This window comes from Heloderma suspectum, chromosome 2 (assembly GCF_057233095.1).
Source record: "Heloderma suspectum isolate Gila_16-S chromosome 2, 16-S_ref, whole genome shotgun sequence".
In the NCBI taxonomy this organism is placed as follows: Eukaryota; Metazoa; Chordata; class Lepidosauria; order Squamata; family Helodermatidae; genus Heloderma; species Heloderma suspectum.
In genome coordinates, this window is record NC_139459.1 from 141,503,707 (window position 1) to 141,522,171 (window position 18,465).

At 48.9% G+C, this 18,465-nt stretch overlaps 1 protein-coding gene and 1 gene segment (V, D, J or C); both read left to right on the forward strand.

Moving 5' to 3' along the window:
* Positions 1-6,158: 6,158 nt before the first annotated feature.
* Positions 6,159-8,293, forward strand: LOC146352878 (T cell receptor beta variable 29-1-like). The segment is given in 2 exon segments: positions 6,159-6,266; positions 7,104-8,293. Coding segments are annotated over 2 exon segments (570 nt in total).
* Positions 8,294-9,027: 734 nt separating this feature from the next.
* LOC146352879 (uncharacterized) lies at positions 9,028-18,120 on the forward strand. Its single transcript, XM_084835092.1, has 4 exons — positions 9,028-9,359; positions 15,431-15,645; positions 16,354-16,716; positions 17,491-18,120. The coding sequence occupies exons 1-4, from the start codon at positions 9,341-9,343 to the stop codon at positions 17,749-17,751; spliced, it is 858 nt and encodes a 285-aa protein (XP_084691218.1). The 5' UTR covers positions 9,028-9,340; the 3' UTR covers positions 17,752-18,120.
* Positions 18,121-18,465: the final 345 nt, after the last annotated feature.

Below are 18,465 nucleotides of genomic sequence, written 5' to 3' on the forward strand. Positions count from 1 at the left end.
AAGTTGTTTCCTTATAATTAAGCAGTTTTTATATATGCCCTTCTAAGTTGAATTCAAAAGAGGAATTTGAACATTTCAACATGCCAAAAACTAGATTTGAAATCTGACATGTTGCCAGGTTTCACAGTTCTGTGAATGATCTATTGAGCTCTAGTTATAAAACTACACCCATGAGAATCTAGACTCTCAAGAGATGCAAAGCCCTGGGGCTGTCCTCATGGGGAATTTGCTGCGAATTTTGAGTATTTCGAGTTCATTGGTGGCAGATGACATTGTGGCCAATCTGCAGTCACCTCAGAGATTTCCAGTGGAAAAGCCGGATTTTATTTGACTACTTTTACTCCATTTTCTTTCTTTAATTTCAGTTCTTTGCACTTCTGGTACTGTGTGCCCCTATCCTCTGCATTTACTTTGGCATGATAGCCCCGCTCAGGGTGTGTATTTCACCTGGCCTCACCTCACTGAGCCTTTCCAGCCTTCAGAATTGCCCTGCACTCCAATTTCACCAGTAATTAGCCTCCGCAATGGTGCACTTCTCTGATGTTTGTATTACTTCACTTCTCCATTGTTGTGTTAAATCACATCTCTTATCATGTGTAAAGTCGCTTTGATGTTATGTAAAGTTGCTTCTCTGATCTGGTGAGGTCTTGGGAAGCTGTCATGGCAAGCAGGGAGAAAGTGCCCAGAGAAGGAGAAAGGGGATGGTGGTGGAAGAATGGGGGGATGCTAGAATGGGGCAAAATTGGGGGGGGGTACTCTCAGGGGGAATTTTCAGATGCTGCACTCAAGAACCAGGGATTTTAGCTTCTCAAGGCAAAAGTGTACACATTGGGGAACAGGGGAGGGAAGAATAACTCTGTGACAGTTTGCTGGAATAGGGCAAAATTGTGTGGGGTGGGATGCTCTTGGGGGATCCTTAAGATGCTGCACATGAGAACTGGGGATTTTGGCTTCTTAAGGCAAAAATGCACACATGGGGAAAATGAGGCAGCAGTAGCAATAACTCCGTGGCAGATTGCTGGAATGAGGCTAAATGAAGGGGGGGTGCTCTCATAGGGAGTCTTCAGATGCTGCACTTGAGAATTTGAGATTTTGGCTTCTTCATTGAAAAGTGTGCACATTGGGAAAAATGGGGTGGGAGCAATAACTCCATGGCAATTTGCTGGAATGAGGTGAAATTGGTGTGTGTGTGTGAGATGTGGGGAGAGATAATATAATAGCAGAAGGGAGCCTTCAGGATTGTGAATTAGTTGCTCTCCATTCATAATAATGTAGTAGCAGGGGGGAGCCTGGAGAAACAAGCCTCTCTCATTGGTTGAGCAGCTCCTGTCAGTTTGATGACCTTTAGTTCTACTACCCCCACCCCACCCAGAAGTATGTTTCTTTCAAGTGCTGTGTGACCCCTGAAAACCAGATTTTAAAGGTATGATACACTCTTTTTTTCTTGCTTCGTGTGTCCCTGATGGACCAAAGCGGATTCCATGAAAATCCAGATAATACTCCAGTGTGCTTCTCATTCCGTTGTTGGGACAATCCCCTACCCCCACCCTGTTACACTCAAGTGACTTCCGGGTGGAACCAATTTCTCTGTCTATTACACACAGTGCATAGGAGAAAAGGTGAGAGGATAATAAAGCTGTGTTCTCTTAAACCTCATGATTACTGGAGGGTGAGGCAGTGCCCTCATGGGAGAACATGGATTTTTAAATTGTTGTTGTTGTTGTTATTTCTATACTGCCCAATAGCCAAAGCTCTCTGGGCAGTTTACAAAGATTAAAAACATTTTAAAAAAACAGTATATAGAGATTAAAAACCATTTACATAAAAAACACATGCACAGACAATATACACAAAAGAAAAATATATCTAAAACAACTTCAAACAAACAATCTCAAAAGTAAACAACCATAACCATAAACCATTCCAGGATCAATTAAAACTTATCATATGCCGCCAAATGCCTGGGAGAAGAGAAAGGGCTTAACCTGGCACTGAAAAGTTAACAATGTTGGCGCCAGGTGGACCTCAGCAGGGAGATCATTCCATAATTTGGGGGCTACCACCAAGAAGGCCATCTCCTTTGTCACCATCTTCCAAGCTTCCCTTAGAGTAGCGGTCGGAGGAGGGTCTTAGATGTTGAGCTTAGTGTATGCGTAGGTTCGTGTCGGGGGGCGCTCCGTCAGGTATTGTGGTCCCAAGCCGTGTAAGGCTTTATAGGTTAAAACCAGCACCTTGAACTGGGCTCGGTAACAGCCAGTGCAAGTGGGCCAGAGTTGGTCTTATATGTTCGGCCCTTCTGGTTCCCATTATCAATCTGGCCACTGCATTTTGCATGAGATGCAGCTTCTGAACCATCTTCAAAGGCAGCCCCATGTAGGGTTGGCGGAGAATTTCTCCCCGAAACTTTGGGGGGCTGAGCGCCAACGTGTTCGGCCCCCCGAACAAGTTTCGGGGAGAAATTCTCCGCCCCCCCTGCCCCCCGCACCCCCCCCCTGGGACGGGACTTACCTTTCCCGAATGTCCCTCCCGGCGGCGGGTCCCGGAGGCGGTTCGTCGGGTCTTCGTCAGGGGCGGGGGTGGCAGCCGATCTTTCGACCGGCTGCCGCCGCCGCCATTCCAATAAAACTAAAAAAAAAAAAAACGCCCCCGTGATAGGCTACGTGACGATTAACGTAGCCTATCATGGCTAGATTTGCAAAGTCAGCCGTGATAGGCTACGTAAATCGTCACGTAGCCTATCACGGGTGACTTTAAAAAAAAAAGCACGTACGGATAATGGCGGCCCCCATAGGGAGCCGCCATTCGCGTTCCTTATTTGGTCGCTGTAGTCTACGTAAAGATTACGTAGACTACGGCGAAAATAAGGGCAACACTATTTGCGTTGCCCTTATTTTCGCCGTAGTCTACGTAAAGATTTACGTAGACTACAGGGACCAAATAAGGAACGCGAATGGCGGCTCCCTATGGGGGCCGCCATTTGCGTACGCGCTTTTTTTTTTTAAGTCACCCGTGATAGGCTACGTGACGATTTACGTAGCCTATCATGGCTGACTTTGCAGATCTAGCCGTGATAGGCTACGTTAATCGTCACCTAGCCTATCACGGGGGCGTGTTGTTGTTTTTTTTAACTTTTAATTTCACGGCCAGGCCAGGCCAGGCGCCTCCTCCCCGGCCTGAATTTCGGCCAGGCGAGGCGGGAAGCCTCCTCCCCGGCCTGAATTTCGGCCAGGCGAGGCGGGAAGCCTCCCCCCCGGCCTGAATTTCGGCCAGGCGAGGCGGGAAGCCTCCCCCCCGGCCTGAATTTCGGCCGGGCGAGGCAGGAAGCCTCCCCCCCCAGCCTGAACTTCGGGGGGAGAGCAGTGAAGCGCCTCCCCCCCACTGCGAAAAGCTGCGAGACCAGGTAAGTGGGTTTCGTGCACCCTAGCATGTAGAGTACATTGCAGTAATCTAACTTGGAGGTTACCAGAGCATAGACAACTGAAGCCAGGTTATCCCTGTACAGATAAGGGCATAGCTGGGCCACTAACTGAAGTTGGTGGAAAGCACTCTGTGCCACTGAGGCCACCGGCGCGTCAAGTGACAAAGATGGCTCAAGGAGAACCCCCAAGCTACAAACCTGCTCCTTCAGGGGGAGTGCAACCCCATCCAGAACAGGTTGAGCTCCCTCCATCCGGTCAGAAGAACGACCCACCAACAGCATCTCAGTCTTGTCTGGATTGAGTTTCAGTTTATTAGCCCTCATCCAGTCCATTGTCACAGCCAGGCACCGATTTAGCACATCCACAGCCTCACCTGAAGAAGATGAACAGGAAAAAGAGAGCTGCGTGTCATCAGCATACTGATGACTACGCGCCCCCGAACTCCGGATGACCACACTCAATGGTTTCATGTAGATGTTAAATAGCATGGGGGACAGAACTGACCTCTGTGGAACCCCATACTGTAGAATCCATGCGGCCGAGCGATATTCCCCAAGTACCACCTTCTGAAGCCGACCAGGTAGGAGGGAAACCACTGCAATGCAGTGCCTCTCACTCCCAGCTCAGACACTCATCCCAGAAGGACACCATGGTCAATGGTATCGAAAGCCGCCGGGAGATCAAGGAGAATCAACAAGGTCACACTCCCCCTGTCTCGCTCCTGACAGGGCGACCAAGGCTGTTTCCATGCCAAAACCTGGCCTCAACCCCAACTGAAATTGATCTAGATAATCGGTTGCATCCGAGAGTGTCTGGAGCTGATTGGCAACCACCCGCTCAAGAACCGTGCCCAAGAAAGGAACATTTGCCACTGGCCTAAAAATTACTAAGATTGTATGGGTCCAGGGTCCAGGGAGGATTTCTTTAGGAGTGGTCTTACTACCACCTCTTTGAGGTGGCCCAGGACCACTCCCTCTCACAAGGAGGCATTAATCACCTCCCTGGCCCAGCCAGCTGTTCCTTCCCTGCCAGTTTTTATAAGCCAGGAAGGGCAAGTAAATTTAAACCTCAGCAGGTAATGATCTGACCATGACAAGGGGACTGATGCAAAGCCCTCCACCTTCAGACCACCATCTCCATGTCCAGTTGAGAAAACCAAGTCTAGAGTATGCCCTGCTACATGCGTTGGGCCGATGACATGCTGGGACAGTCCCATGGCTGCCATGGAGGCCATGAAATCCTGAGCTGCCCCAGACCAGGTGCCCTCAGCGCAAATGTTGACATCCCCTAGAACCAACAGCCTGGGCGATTGCAACAGCGCACCTGAGACCACTTCGGTCAGCTCATATAGGGAGTCTGTTGAGCAGCGGGGTGGGCGATGCACCAACAGAGGCCCCAATCTCTCCCACTGGCCCAACACAAGGTGCAAATGCTCCAGACCAGTAGTCACATGGACAGGGAGCCTGCACAGGGAGATGGAATTCCCATAGACCACAGCAACACCCCCTCCCCGGCTCTCAGGTCTTCCCTGATGCTGAACCAAGTACCCTGGTGGGCACAGCTGGGAAAGACTGACTCTTCCCTGCTCTCCCACCCAGATCTCAATTACGCATGCCAGATTGGCCGCCTCATCCACTATTAAGTCATGGATGAAGGAGGTCTTATTTTGAACCAATCTGCCATTTAAAAGCAGCATCTGGAGCCCTGAGGGCAGGCTGATAGGCAACCACCATGCTTGCGGCTGGGGGGAGGGCTGGAATACGGCACAGCCATTAACTGTCTGGGCCATGTTCCCCTAACCGGGCTAGCCCTCCTCCCAATGCCGTATTTCCCTTGACCCGTAACCACACTAATTGGGCCCCCCTCAAGTACCCTGATTGGCCATATATCCTCTCCCCCAGGCACATAAGAGGATCCTATGCACAACAAAAAACAAAGCAAAACAAAAAACCAACAATCAACCCCCACACAAACAGTAGAAGCCACAAAACCAGTCAACCCAGTGTTAGGGGGCTGGCCCTTGCCCATGCGTCTCCCCTGAAGCGTCTCCCCTCAGAGGGGCAACCCTGCGTTTGGCAGCACTGCCGCTGGGGCGCTGCCACCCCACGTCAGAGCTGAGCAGCTAAGAGTCTTCTGAGGGAGCTTGAGCCCAGCCTGCTCCATTCCGCCGTAATTAGCCTGGGGGAATTTTTCCCCTCTTCAGCTCCAGCCGGGGGGGGGGGGGTGGCTTCTCACTGGCAGCAGCACAGTCCCAGGCAGGCCAATAAGATGGTAAGTTGGCCCACCTGCCTCTGTTCAATGTCCCGGCTGCCTTCCCCTGCTTGGTCCAGGCTTTTAAACAGCCGATAGCTATTCTGGAGATGCATAATAAACACTGAAGAGAAACAGCGGAGAACAGGCCTTGTGGGTGGAGAAGACTGGCTGCGCACAGAAAATACTTGGGGAATGGGAGAGTAAAACTTTCCTGGCTTTCTGAAAGGGCTGGAGGTCGAGGTGCAGAGCTGCTCGCTCAGGAGACGCAATTAAAGCCGGGTCGCTAACGCATTCAGACTTGACTGGCCGCGTTGCCCTTGAACCTTCGCTCCTGACGTAGCCATGCCAGATGATGTAGCCTATGCAGAGGTGCGTCCTCCTCCTCTGCAGGCCCCCAGCCGCTCCGCCTCATTGGTCGGACGGTCCCAGCATCAGTTCCTCCCACCAGTCCGGTGCTCGAGTGAGCCTCCTCCTCAAGAGAACTCCAGCCCAGCTGCTCGCTCGAGGGCAAGAGCTTCTCTTGCCTTTCCCGTGCAGGAGAGGCCATGTGGAGGGAGGTGCTGGGCATCTGTGTCGGCTTGCAGCTGCTGGCAGGTAAAAAGGATGAAAAGAAACCAGCCCTGCAGAACGATGGTTTTTGGGGAGGTGGTTAAGAGAGCTGTCGGCGAGGGAGAAACGGCTTGCAGCAGGAAGTGAGCGTTGTAGCCGAGAAGCCCACTGGCGAAGCAGTGAGAAAAGACGGAGAGGGCCAAGACGGCTTTGCTGCATGAGGGGCGGGGCGCAACAAGATCCAGCTGGGGGTCTGCCTGGGCAGAAGGGGTGGCCGCCAGTCCCGCTGTGGGAAGGCAGCGGCTGTGCCCGTGTGCGTGCAAAAGCCAGTCCTAACATTCCCGCAGATTGTTGCTGGGCCGAGGAGCAGGCGCCAGGAGTGGGCGGGCAAAGAGGCGCAGGCTCGCTTCCCACTGGCTGGGGCACCTGGGGCAGGGAGCCGGTTGACCACCCAGCCCAAGGGTGCCTCTGGGAGAATCCCTCGACTTCCTTCTATTGCTGAGAATGGCCGCCATTCATCCCTATCAGGAAAAATCAACAGCAGCAAGAGGGAGAAAAAGAGCATCTGTGCGGTGTTGTGGGGGATATGGAGGGATAGGTGGTGGGTAGGAGAACTGGACCGAGGGGGCTAAAGGGACAGATTGGAAAGAGTGTGTGGGGGTCAGGGGATGGGACCTTCCCCAGACCCTGCCCCAGCCCTGCAGATGAAATTTCATGGGCCTTTGTCCGATCTAGTATCAGCAAGCTGTTGGGAAATATACTGGACAGAATGTAATGAGAAAGGAGCAGAAAACCTGGCAGGAAATTTGGACTTGAGTTGTGACACACAAACCTAGCAAGCTGCCTTGCTATGGGCCTTGTTCACCTCTCTGGTCTTTACAGGGCTCTGCAGTGGGATCACTGTGACCCAGAAGGAACCGTTCAAAATCATCCAGGCGGGGACCCAGACGAGCATCGACTGCGCGCATGATGACAGCAGCTACATCACAATCCTTTGGTACCGGCAGAAGAGCGGCAGTGCAGAGAAGCAGCTGCAGCTCATTGGCTACTCCATAAGTGGAAATAATCCGGACATGGAAATGGACAGCTACAGTATAAGCAGGCCAGATGTGACACACGCTTCCCTGTCCACCCCTCCGGGGCAGGCTGCGGACTCAGCAGTATATTTCTGTGCAGCCAGTAAGGGCACAGCGAGAGCTCCCTGCCTCACAGCTGCACACGAACATCGGAGGACAGCCCCCACCTACGCCACAGATACACACAAGCCGGCCTCAGCTGGCTACAGAAGATGGGAAACCCAGCTGCCGCTGCCCCTGAAACCTTCTCTGCAATATTACCCACTGCTTCCTCCAACCAGTGTTTGCAATTCTTGCACGTTTGTGTTTAAAATGATGTCCAGATAAAAGTTTATTGCGATACAGTTGTGTCAGGGTTACAATTGCTATGTTCTAACCCATCAAATCCAGGCAGGCAGATCTGCATATTATGCAAAATCTTTTTAGTGATGCAGGTCAAACATATTCATTGTTTCATTGTCTACCAGCAGCTTTGTGTATGCTCCTGGCCAGTGAGAAAGCATTGAGAAAAGATCAGTGAACCTATGGTTTAAAAAAGGACTATATTTCTGTCCTTAAATCATTGGAAAGCCAATTGCATTTTTTCATAAAAAAGTTGTTAAAGCATGTATTATATTATGAAAGAGAGGTTACAAATATATTGTGCCACATTACTGCTTGGTGTAGTAATCAAATAAACAGAAATTACTTGAAACGGTAATACGATACCGGGGGCAGGGGGGCTTCACCCTGCTGAGCCACCACAGACAGAAATGTACTTGGAACAGGACTCCAGAACACACCATCAGATGGGTGAATCTTTGATTTTAGCGAGTACATGAGTTGGGTCGAAGGCCTTTGAGAGCTTCTATAGTGCAGTAAGAGACAATCAGCCTCACATCAGCAATATGGGAACTATAATACTGACCTAGCTGCCAGGACTGTTGTAAGGACCATTGAGATAACCTATGAACACGAAATGAAGATATTAAAATGTTAGGTGTTCTTTGAAATGTTGATAGGTGTATGATGGCATTCATGTTTCATTCCATTACGCATTGCATGCAGAGGTGTCTAGGGAAAACCCGATGGCCTTTTTCTTCCCACAAACAGGGTTGGAGGGAGGCAATTTGTAGCAGAGAAGCAGCAGGGAAAGGGGCATTCAACATTTACCCCTCCACTGCCCACCCTCACCCAAAGGGTTCGAGACCTGTGTTTACTTTGTCATGGCCCACTTCTACTGGGTCATACCCTGGCCTAAGAAGGATTGCACCAATAGCATCAGAGGGGGGAGAGAGAGGGCGTGTCACCAATCCTAAACATCAAATTTGGCATGAACTGGAGGACCAATCAAAATTAAGACAGGAAAAATGAGGAACTGAGAGAAATTGAAACTGACATTCTTCCCTATGTCAACATATCCCATAATTATAAGTTATTTGGACATTTAGGATGCAATCCTATGCATGTTTAGATGGGGGAAATGTCCTACAACTCCCAGCATGCCCCAGCCAACATGGATGGCTGGGGCATGCTAGGAGTTGTAGGGCTTTTTTCTGACTAACATACATAGGATTGAGCCCTTTAATGTGTGCTTCACCTCCCCAAATAGCTGTGCAGGATGAGCCTCCCATCCACAAGGGGGAGCCTTTGAACGAGCATATTTCTGAGAGGAGAAAGAAAATCCTGCCCTCTGCAATGCCAGCTGCAAGACCAAGAATGCTTAAAAGCAAACCGCCAGAGATGAAGACACAGGTGGTGTGGTGTGTGGCTGTTTTGCTCTTGGTTGCAGGTGGGGTTATGGCTGGGAAAGACACTCGCAGCAAGGAAGGACAGATCTTTCTTTAGAATTTAAATGTGACTACATTTCCCTCCGTTTGATACAAACCCAGAAGGAAGAGGGAGTGGAGAATGAGCAAGGCGGCAGAGGAGAAGCGAAGCATCTAGAGTAGCCCCCTCTGACCCCAGGCAGAGGCCTTTACGTGTCCTGATGCAGCGGGCGGCACGGCAACAGCAGCTTCTGCCACCCGTTTCCTCCTGAGTCTCGACCCTCCTTCCTCTGCTATGCCAAGCAGGACTCCAGGTGAGCAGCATAGCAGGTGAGGGAGGGACTCCTGGCGGGACAAGAGAGGGAAAGGGCAGAAGCAGCCCCAGCTGGTCTCCTGCAGCACTGGGGGATTTGATGCGCACTCTCTCTCCCTCTCAATGTTGTGTGTCCTGGGTAAGGGGTGGCTACCCTTGAAGCCGAGGAGCAGCTTGCTTTGACAGTATTTCTAAAAACTGCTAAGTATGATTGCTGAGGCATTATTTGACCAGCCCTGTGAATTTTGTTCCAAGAGACCAACCCTGCTTTATGTTTCTCAGCTCTGTATATTGTTTAATACAGTACAAATGATGTCAATAGTTCCCCCACCGCCACCCTTAGTTCTGGGACTTCTCAGCACCCTTTCCAAACAACAGATTCTGTGTGGGAAGCTATGACAGTTAAAAGCGGCATACAGCTTGTGTAAGATTGTAGTGTAGAATTGGAAAAGTTAATCTGAACATATGAGCAATTTCTTTTAGTGCATCTTTTCCCTCCCCCTCAAAGGGCACACAGACGGAGAGATCCACCTGCCACCACGTTTGCTTGTGGGGATGGGAAAAACAGCCCAGCCGAAATGCAAACAAACCTACCAACGTTATGCCATGTATTGGTATCAGCAACACCAGAGGATGGGGCTTCAGCTTCTCTATTACTCTAGCACAGGTCTCCCTGGCTCTGAGCAGAATGTAGCCAATTCTGAAAGATTCACAGCTCACCGACTGCAAACAGAAGTATTTAACTTGAACATCTCCTCTGTCCAGAGGGAGGATTCAGCCACGTATTTTTGTGCTAGCAGCTTACACAGGGCTTGTGTCTCTATTCTTCAGTGTACAGTAACTGTCTGCCCTATCTGCATAGCACTTCAGACACACACACAGCACATTCTCCTTACTTACCTTGTTCCTCCACCCACAAATCAAAAACAGTGGTAGAGGAGGGAGAACTGGGGATGGCTGTGATTACTCTCGCAATTTCCTCAGTTCAAATTCGGGTGGCCCCAATTTGAGGGCCCTCCGTTAATTCTTTGCCAGTTGCCACCTAGTTTCTTCTTGGCTGTAAATGACACACACAGCCAATAATGCAAAGCTGGGGCAAGGAGACACATAGAGTAAGGACCTGAAGTGGGCCTACGAGTTGGGTGATGTCAGCTAGGCCTCTGAGCTGCTCTGAAGAGAGCCTTCTGCCCTTTCGGAGTTCTTCGTTCAATCTGTGTTTGGGCCCATTCCGTCATGTGATGATCCCCCATCTGCAGGCTGAAGAATCCGGTTTACCACTTCATTTGCTGTTTGTGAGAACTAGGCCTTAGGAGTCGAGGACGGCTGTTCAAAGGGAGCTGCTCTGAGCAGGGAATTCCACCAGATGTAGCTTGTACTTCCACCATGTCGCGCTCTGACTGATGGGAGAGGAGCTTTTCCTTCATTGCAACTCCTGTGGGACTGAGACCCCTGTTCCTTTAAGACCTCTGACCAAAGGCCTGTCTGGTCCAGCAGGCTGTGTGGATGAATTACACCAAAGGGCCACTGAGCATTTCTGAACACTGGGTTGCCCATAATGTATTTCACTGATTTCTCTTCCCTCCTTTTGTCTTTAATAGGGTAGTTTTGAGAGAACTATTCTTAGATTCATTAAAAAAGAAAAGAAACCAGACATTAGTTCCTTTCACAAACGAAAGACACTTTGCACATGCTCTGAAGCCAGTCTGCTCAGGGTGCCATAATTTTCAAAACTCAAAAGTGGCGGCCTCACTCATACCCAGCTGTATTTACCATTTTAAAAACATTAAGCTAACCAAGATTGACATTAGTACTTAACTGACGCCACATATTTATATCTCAGAAGGTGGAAATAGTTGGGTACCATCAGTTAGGTGTACCTGGAATGGAAGTCTAAGCATCTCTTTCTTTGTTAACACCAAGGAGGTTTCTAGTCTCACTTCAGGAAGAGTGTATTATATCCCTGTTCCAGAGTCAGTTGTAGGAAATTCATGATTTGTTTTGTTACACAATAGTCCAGGGCAAAAGTGTACTACTAAATTTAAAAGATTTATTCATGGAAAACATAATGAAATGTAAATCAGGAATGTAGGGAAATAAATGTGAAACAGCTCTATTGAATTCAGTGGGTGTGTATAAAGGATTGGGGTGCAAGTATGCTCAGAAAATAAGTGTTCCTGGACTGAACTCTCAGTTCCACCAATTAAAATTGGAACACACTATCAGTAAAGTTGTATTGGATGATGACATCTGTTTGAGCAGCAAAGCTAGGAGTGACTGTTTACCCTGCCTTTGTGATGCCATAAGTGGAGCCAGCTGATTGGAGCCAGAGAAGGAAGCACAGGGTCAAGTAGCCCTATAAAACTTGTAAAAAGCCTGACCACATCTCAGAGAAGAGTTGTGGATCATACAATACCTGGCCATTTGCCTCTTGGAAACAGTACAGCACCAGCAGGATGCAAGGCAGGGGCTGCAGTTCCTCGATTCTTTCTATAATACTTCCTTGGTATTCAACAAGAGCAAGACAAGCCCAGTACATGGCCAATTTAATGCAGAGTCACAGCACATCAGGGTCGTTCATGACAGATGACACTGTCACCAATCCACAGCAACACCGGAGCTTCCCTCTGGAAAAGGTGCATTTTTGGAAAGTCTTTTTAGTGCGTCTTTCTTCCTTAAACACGGCTCCTGAGCGGTTCCACTGAGCATGCCCTGTCCCACCGCATTAAATCTGAGCATGCCTCTGTGACTTGGCAGTAACGTGGCCAAGGGGTAGGGCTGCCCCTCCCCTCATTCCCCCTTTTCCCCCATTCGCAGTAGGGCGCTATTGGACACAGGTTTTCTTTCCCACTTAGCACTACTTTGCACGGTTTCATCCTTTCAATATGTCGCAGTAGTGCTGTTTTCCCATTCACAATATGTAGCCTATTGCAGTTGCCACTTTCCCCATTCACAGCTTGCAGCCTGTTTTCCCCATTCATAATAGTGCAGTAGCACTGTTTCAATCATTCAGAGTACCGCAGTAGCTGCTATACCCATTCAGATTATGTGGATTTTTTCCACATTCATAATATTTATTTATTTATTCATTCATTTTATTATTGCATTTATATCCCGCCTTTATTCCTCTTGCAAGGAACCCAAGGCAGCTTACATTATCCTCCTCCTCTCCATTTTATCCTCACAACAACAACCCTGTGAGGTAGGTTGGGCTGAGAGTGTGTGACTGGCCCAAAGTCACCCAGTGAGCTTCCATGGCCGAGTGGGGACTAGAACCCGGATCTCCCAGCTCCCAGTCCAACACTCTTGCCACTACACCACAGTATCTTTTAATCTTTCACAATATCTCAGTGGTGGATGAGAGGGGAGAGGTGTAGGGTAAACTACAGGGGCTTTATTCAGTCAACTTCCATGAGCAGGGGAGCGTGGACATGGGCCTCTCTCATTTGCTGAGCAGCACCTACAGGGTTGATGACATTCAGATCTACTCCACCTACCCAACCCCAAAGTATGGGGGTTTCAAGTGCTGTGTGACCCATGAAAGTGGGGTTTTAGGTAGTGTGCATTCTGCTTTTCTTGCTTTGTGTGCCCCTGATAGACCAAAACAATTTCATGAAAATCCAGATATAACCAGAAAGTGCTTCTCATTCCTTTTCCATGTAGAATATTTCTCACCGATTCACAGCTGCTCAGCTCAGACAAGAACACTGTAACCTAAATATCTCATTGGTGACGTGAGGGGATTTGGCTGTGTATTGCTGTGCAACCAGTTGACACAGCATTTCAAAGTAACCCCTCCATCCTACAAAAACATTGTATATGGATGTGAGGATGGAACTAGATGATCCCAACTCCGTGTTTCACTCATAACCGTAATGTGAGGAGTTGGGGCAATATTTGAAGGGCAGGATCATTGAGCAAGAGAGGACGTGATTAACCTTTCCTCTGCCTGCTCCTGATCCCCTCTCTTGTTTTTCTAATTGCTTTTGTCTGCAACTGGGCAAATCTCTTCCAGATTTGGAAAAACAGGAAGGTAGGGGTAGGGTGAGGGTGAGAGATGTCTGCTTGTGTGAATCAGAAAGCATGGGAGGGCCAAGCATGGCTCCCACTTGATCCTACTCCTCTATAAGTGCCCCCAACTCTACATCCCAGCAAATGCAATAGAATCACACTTTTGCCATGGTAATGTATAGCTTCACCTGGGCCAGAGACAGTGGGGCGGGGGGGGGGGGAGAAAGAGAGAGAGAGAATGCGAGCAGAAGAAATGGGAGCTATCCTACAGAAATGCAGGGCAGGTCCTGGCACAAAAGACAAGTGGGACATTGTATTGAAGCAAACCAAAAGTTGGCACATTTTTTTAAAAAAAAATCTGTTCTGTTATAAGCAGTGTAGGCTGGTGGCACCAATGTCAGCGGGGCTGTAAATCCACTGTGGGTTCCACTGTGGGTTTCAGTCAGAACCAGTCAGAACTCTAAAGGAGCTATCCCAAGTTCAGCACCTTGGATAGCTCCTTTGGAGTTCTGACTGGGTCTGACTAAAACCCAGAGTGAATCATAGCCTGCACTGACAATGGAGCCACCAGCCTATACTGATTATAAGTATAGATGCAAATTTAGAAAAACTTGCTATACTTTCAGTTGAAATACAGTATATCTCACCATAGTGGGAAGACTGCAACTAGATGACCTATGTTCCAACTCAGCCTGCTGTCCAGGTGCTAAGTGTTGATGGGCAACATCAAGACCCCTTTTACTCTCCTTTCTTAGGGTTCTTTATCTTTAAGGCCAAATGGGCGGCTAATAAATCTAATAAATAAATAAAATAAATAAGGTGGACTTGGACCAGACACCCTTTGAAATAGAGGACTGTCTTTAGGGATGGTAGAACAATTCGAGCTCGTTGAGGTTCTCCGTTTTGCATCTCAATACTCATCTTACTTTGTTCTCACTCCCAAACACGAGCACCTTTTTTCGAACAGGGAAAATATACTTTTCCAAGCACACACTCCAAATGCTCATCCCACCCCCCACCCCCTCAAGGTTAAACTGTGAAAATGTGGTGCCAGGGGGAGGAATGCACTCTTTCAGGATTACAACTTCCGCAAGTGCACATTTTCAGAAGTGCACATTTTTGTACTTTTGAATGCCAGCTCAGGAGATGGCAAAACTTCCCCAAGAATTATAATCCAGCTCGCATTCACATTTGGGGTTGTGAATGGGACATGTTTGCATGATTTGCGAACAGGGACAAAATTCCTGTACATCCCTCACTATCTTCTGTAAAGTAGGACCCAGGGCCGCCGTAGTTGGCAGCTAAGACTGACCTTTGAGGAGGAAGGTTGGGAGTTAAGCTTTCCTCTCTGTGAGGAGAAGGAATCAGCTTTAAAGCATCGTAAGGCCTGAGGCCCAAAGCCGTATCTGCACATTCCCATTGAGAGACAGGGCTTAGGATTGTTATCCCCAGCCTGCCCCCGCCCCCCGCAAAGTAGTAACTTCCACCACCAGTCACTGCCTGAGCTGCGGATATCACATAGTACATTGCCCTAGCCCTGATCCATGTCATTGGCGGCTGCCTACAGAGGTGAAGAATCCCAGTGTGAGATGCCCCCAAGTCACACGCAGTTGTGCTCCCAAATGTAATGGCCAGAATTGGGTGGGGAGTGGATGGGAGATGCTGATTCCTCTTGGTAACTGTAGCACGTACACCAGGACCAAGCAAGCACTGGAGAGAAGCGGTGGAATTCCCCATTCTGAGAGCTAAACCAAACATCTGATGGTGGACCTGAGGTTGGCATCATGGGTCACCTTGAAACTGCTAAAAAGAGACCAGGAGGGAGGGCCACATTTGGAGGGGAGAAGTGGCATGCAGGAAGGGGTAGCTGAATCTCCACCCACCGAACGTTCTTCACAGTGGAGTCCAAGCCCCGCTTATAAATCATGGCCCTGCTCCACATTTCCCCTGTTCAGAGGTTACCCAAGCTCATCAACCTGGGTCTGTCAACAGGGCAGCTTTCAGGCTGGGGGAGTACCCTCAGCATATGCATAAAATCTTAGGATCTCATTTTGCTCAAAACAGCTTTGGAAACTCCAGTTTGGGTTGTGGCAGAAGAGGTGGTGTGCCCTGTCTCTCCTGGTGTTAGTGATGTCACTGGCAGAGCTGCTATGCTGGAGCCAGAGAAGGAAGTATACACACTTCGGCACTACAACAACCTAAGTCAAGGGCCTGACCACGTCTCAGAGAAGCAGCGATGTGGATCAGCTGGCTTGCAGCCATTTGCCTGTGGAAAGAAGGTAAGTCCTTGCTCGAAACTCCCTGAAAGACTTTTGCAGTTCTCATCTGAGACTACAGACCCTGCTGAATTCAAAGGGATCCGGTTCAGAATATGAATTTGCCAGTTTGCGATGCTCAGTTGTGTCTCAGACTGTAACCCCCCCCCCACACACACACACACATACACACTCACACATGCGTTCCTTCCTGTCTGTTCTCCAGGTTGGACTGGGCTGCTCTGTCCTGGTGGTAGCAGCAGCTACAGCAGTGGTGGCAGCAGAAAGTGGGATCTGGGGGCCTCCTGCCCCTCATCTGGGATCCTGTCATTTGGAGTACCATGAAGGAGGGGGGAAGGACCATCCAGCCTCCAGATTAACCTCTTGTCTCTGCCACCACTACCATTGCAGTTGCTACCAGCTCAGTGAATGAAAGGAACCAGGGCGGTGCGGGGGCAGTGTTCGAGGGACCCACAGGGACAATAGGGATGTGCGGGGTGGGTGGTTGTGGGGAGGATCCAGAAAGCCCTTGCACGGAAACTCTGATGATGTTGGAGTATCTGAATTCCAGTTGGGCTTGGAAAAAATGAGCCACTTTCCCTGTCTTTGTGGGAAAAGGGCCTCATTTGAGGCCCAATGCAGAATCACACCCAGGAGGGTTTGCCCACCCCTATCTGAGTCGATTTCTAACTGAACCTTTTTTTAAACCAGTTTTACTTCTCTCTTCTCCAGGATCCTGAAATCCCGAGATCAGTCAAACACAAGAGTCCAGTGCAGCAGGAAGGCCAGAATGTCTCGCTGGTGTGCAGACAATCGGATGGGCATGAACACATGTTCTGGTACTGGCAGGAGGCAGGGCAGGGTCTACAGCTCCTCTATTTCCTCCGCTATGAAAAGCTACAAGAACAAGGCAACATTCCTGGCCAGCTCCAAGTTGATCAGCCCCAGAAGGAGGTCTTCTGCCTGAGTATTTCCTCTGCAAAGCGAGAGGATTTGCCAGAGTATTTCTGTGCAAACAGCTTAGACATGGCACTTCAAAGTAACCCGGCCTTCCTACAAAAACATCCCCATTTCAGGGGAGTATCTGTGGGTAAGGTGAGTGTGTGTAACTCAACCAAAGAGACCCCGGTAGGGCTTATCCTACCATGCCCCAGTCATCAACTCACAGTAGGACAACCCCTGTAAGCCTGAACAAAGACCTGCAGGGATTGATCCCCCCCCACTCCCGTCCCCATCTATAGAGTCGTCCATGAAACTTTGGCTGATTCACTGGTGTGGTTCCATTTTATTTGGCGGGACTAAGAGTTCAGGGCATTATTACTGAGGAACTGTTTTTAACTGTACCCTTAAATCAACTCTAGAAAAGCCCAGGATCTTTTGTAAGAAAGCTTAGATAGATTGATCGATATTTTCCTTTTCTCTTGGGAAAAAAAAATCCTCTTGTTAAGTAAGGTTCTCAGTGCATTGTGGCTGGTGCATTCTCTCTCACCAGCCAGAGGGACTGGAGGGACAGGCTGTCACCTGACATCACCGAGGTGGGGGAAACCAGAGCTGCCAAAGTGAATTGCTCTAGTCTTTAGAGCAATTCAAGCTGGCAGCTCCATTGCCCTCGCCCCCCGCCCCCGTGATGACATAAACTGGGGCCAGAGAAGGCAGTACTCACTGCAGAATGAAGTACTCACATAAAACCTCTCAAAGTTTACCCGCAGCTCAGGGATTTGAATCAGCTGTTGTGTAGTCGTTTGCCACTTGGAAGGAGGGAAGGCCTCTGCTCAAGAAGCCCTTATAGGCTGCTTTCAAGATTCTTATTGGAGCCATTGTTTTAAATGGATTTTGTTTTAATAAGGTTTGCCTCTGTCTGTCTTCCAGAATGCTCCTATGCAGACATCAGCCAACCCTGGAGTGTGGTGCGGGTGGAAGGCCAAAGTGCCAGGATGGAGTGCAGACAAACCAACGGGCATGAGTGCATGCTTTGGTAGCGACAGGTTGAAGGGCAGGCTCTGCAGTTCCTCTATAGCTTCTCCTCGAGGCAACCTCAAGAGGAGACTGGCAATGTTTCTAACCGTTTCTCAGCTGCCTGAGCAGCCTCAAACAGAGCAGTGTAACCTGAATATTTCTTCTATAAAGTGAGAGGATTCAGCTGTATATTTCTGTGCTAGCAGTTTAGAAACTGCACTTCAAAGTAGCCTCTTCTTCCTACAAAAACCTCATTTCTTCAGTTTGTGTGTCAAACTGTTTGTGTCAGTTTGCTCACGCAGGAGAGTTAAGCAATTAGCATCCCTCCCTCTCCTTCTATGTGTTTCCTGTCCCATTATTTCAGCAAATGTAGGTTTGGGGAGCATTTGTTTGCCATAGGAACATTGAGTTCCGCTCTGACTATATGATCACATATCTTTATTTTTCATTTGTTTATTTTAAATTCTGTTCAGGCCAACATTAAGGTAGAATCCTCTCAAAATAAAAACTCTACAAAAATTTGCAAATACCAAAGGCAGACAGTAAATAAATGTTCAATAAAATTATTAAACACACTATAAAAACAGATAACACCAATAAAACCTGCATCCCACAGATTATGGGAAGGCCAGTGAAAAAGGGGGTCTTCAGAGCCTTCCTGTTGACCTGCAGAGAAGACAAGCCCCTGACGGAAGCTGATTCGAGGAGTGGGGACACGTCTGAGAAGGCCCTCTCCCTTGTACTCACCAGACTGACAGCCCCTGGCGGCAGGCAAGTGGGAAGGGCCTGGCTGATACGGGAGAAGGCAGACCTTCAAGTAACTTGGGCCCAAACCATTTAAGCCTTCAAATGTTGGAAACAGGCAATCAGTACTACAAATTAGGCTCA

Excerpts from the sequence above, each read along its gene's own strand:
- LOC146352879 (XM_084835092.1), top strand. Across the intron at positions 15,646-16,353 it reads CATTTGCCTGTGGAAAGAAG|GATCCTGAAATCCCGAGATC; the intron begins GTAAGTCCTTGC and ends TCTCTTCTCCAG. Across the intron at positions 16,717-17,490 it reads GGGGAGTATCTGTGGGTAAG|AATGCTCCTATGCAGACATC; the intron begins GTGAGTGTGTGT and ends TCTGTCTTCCAG.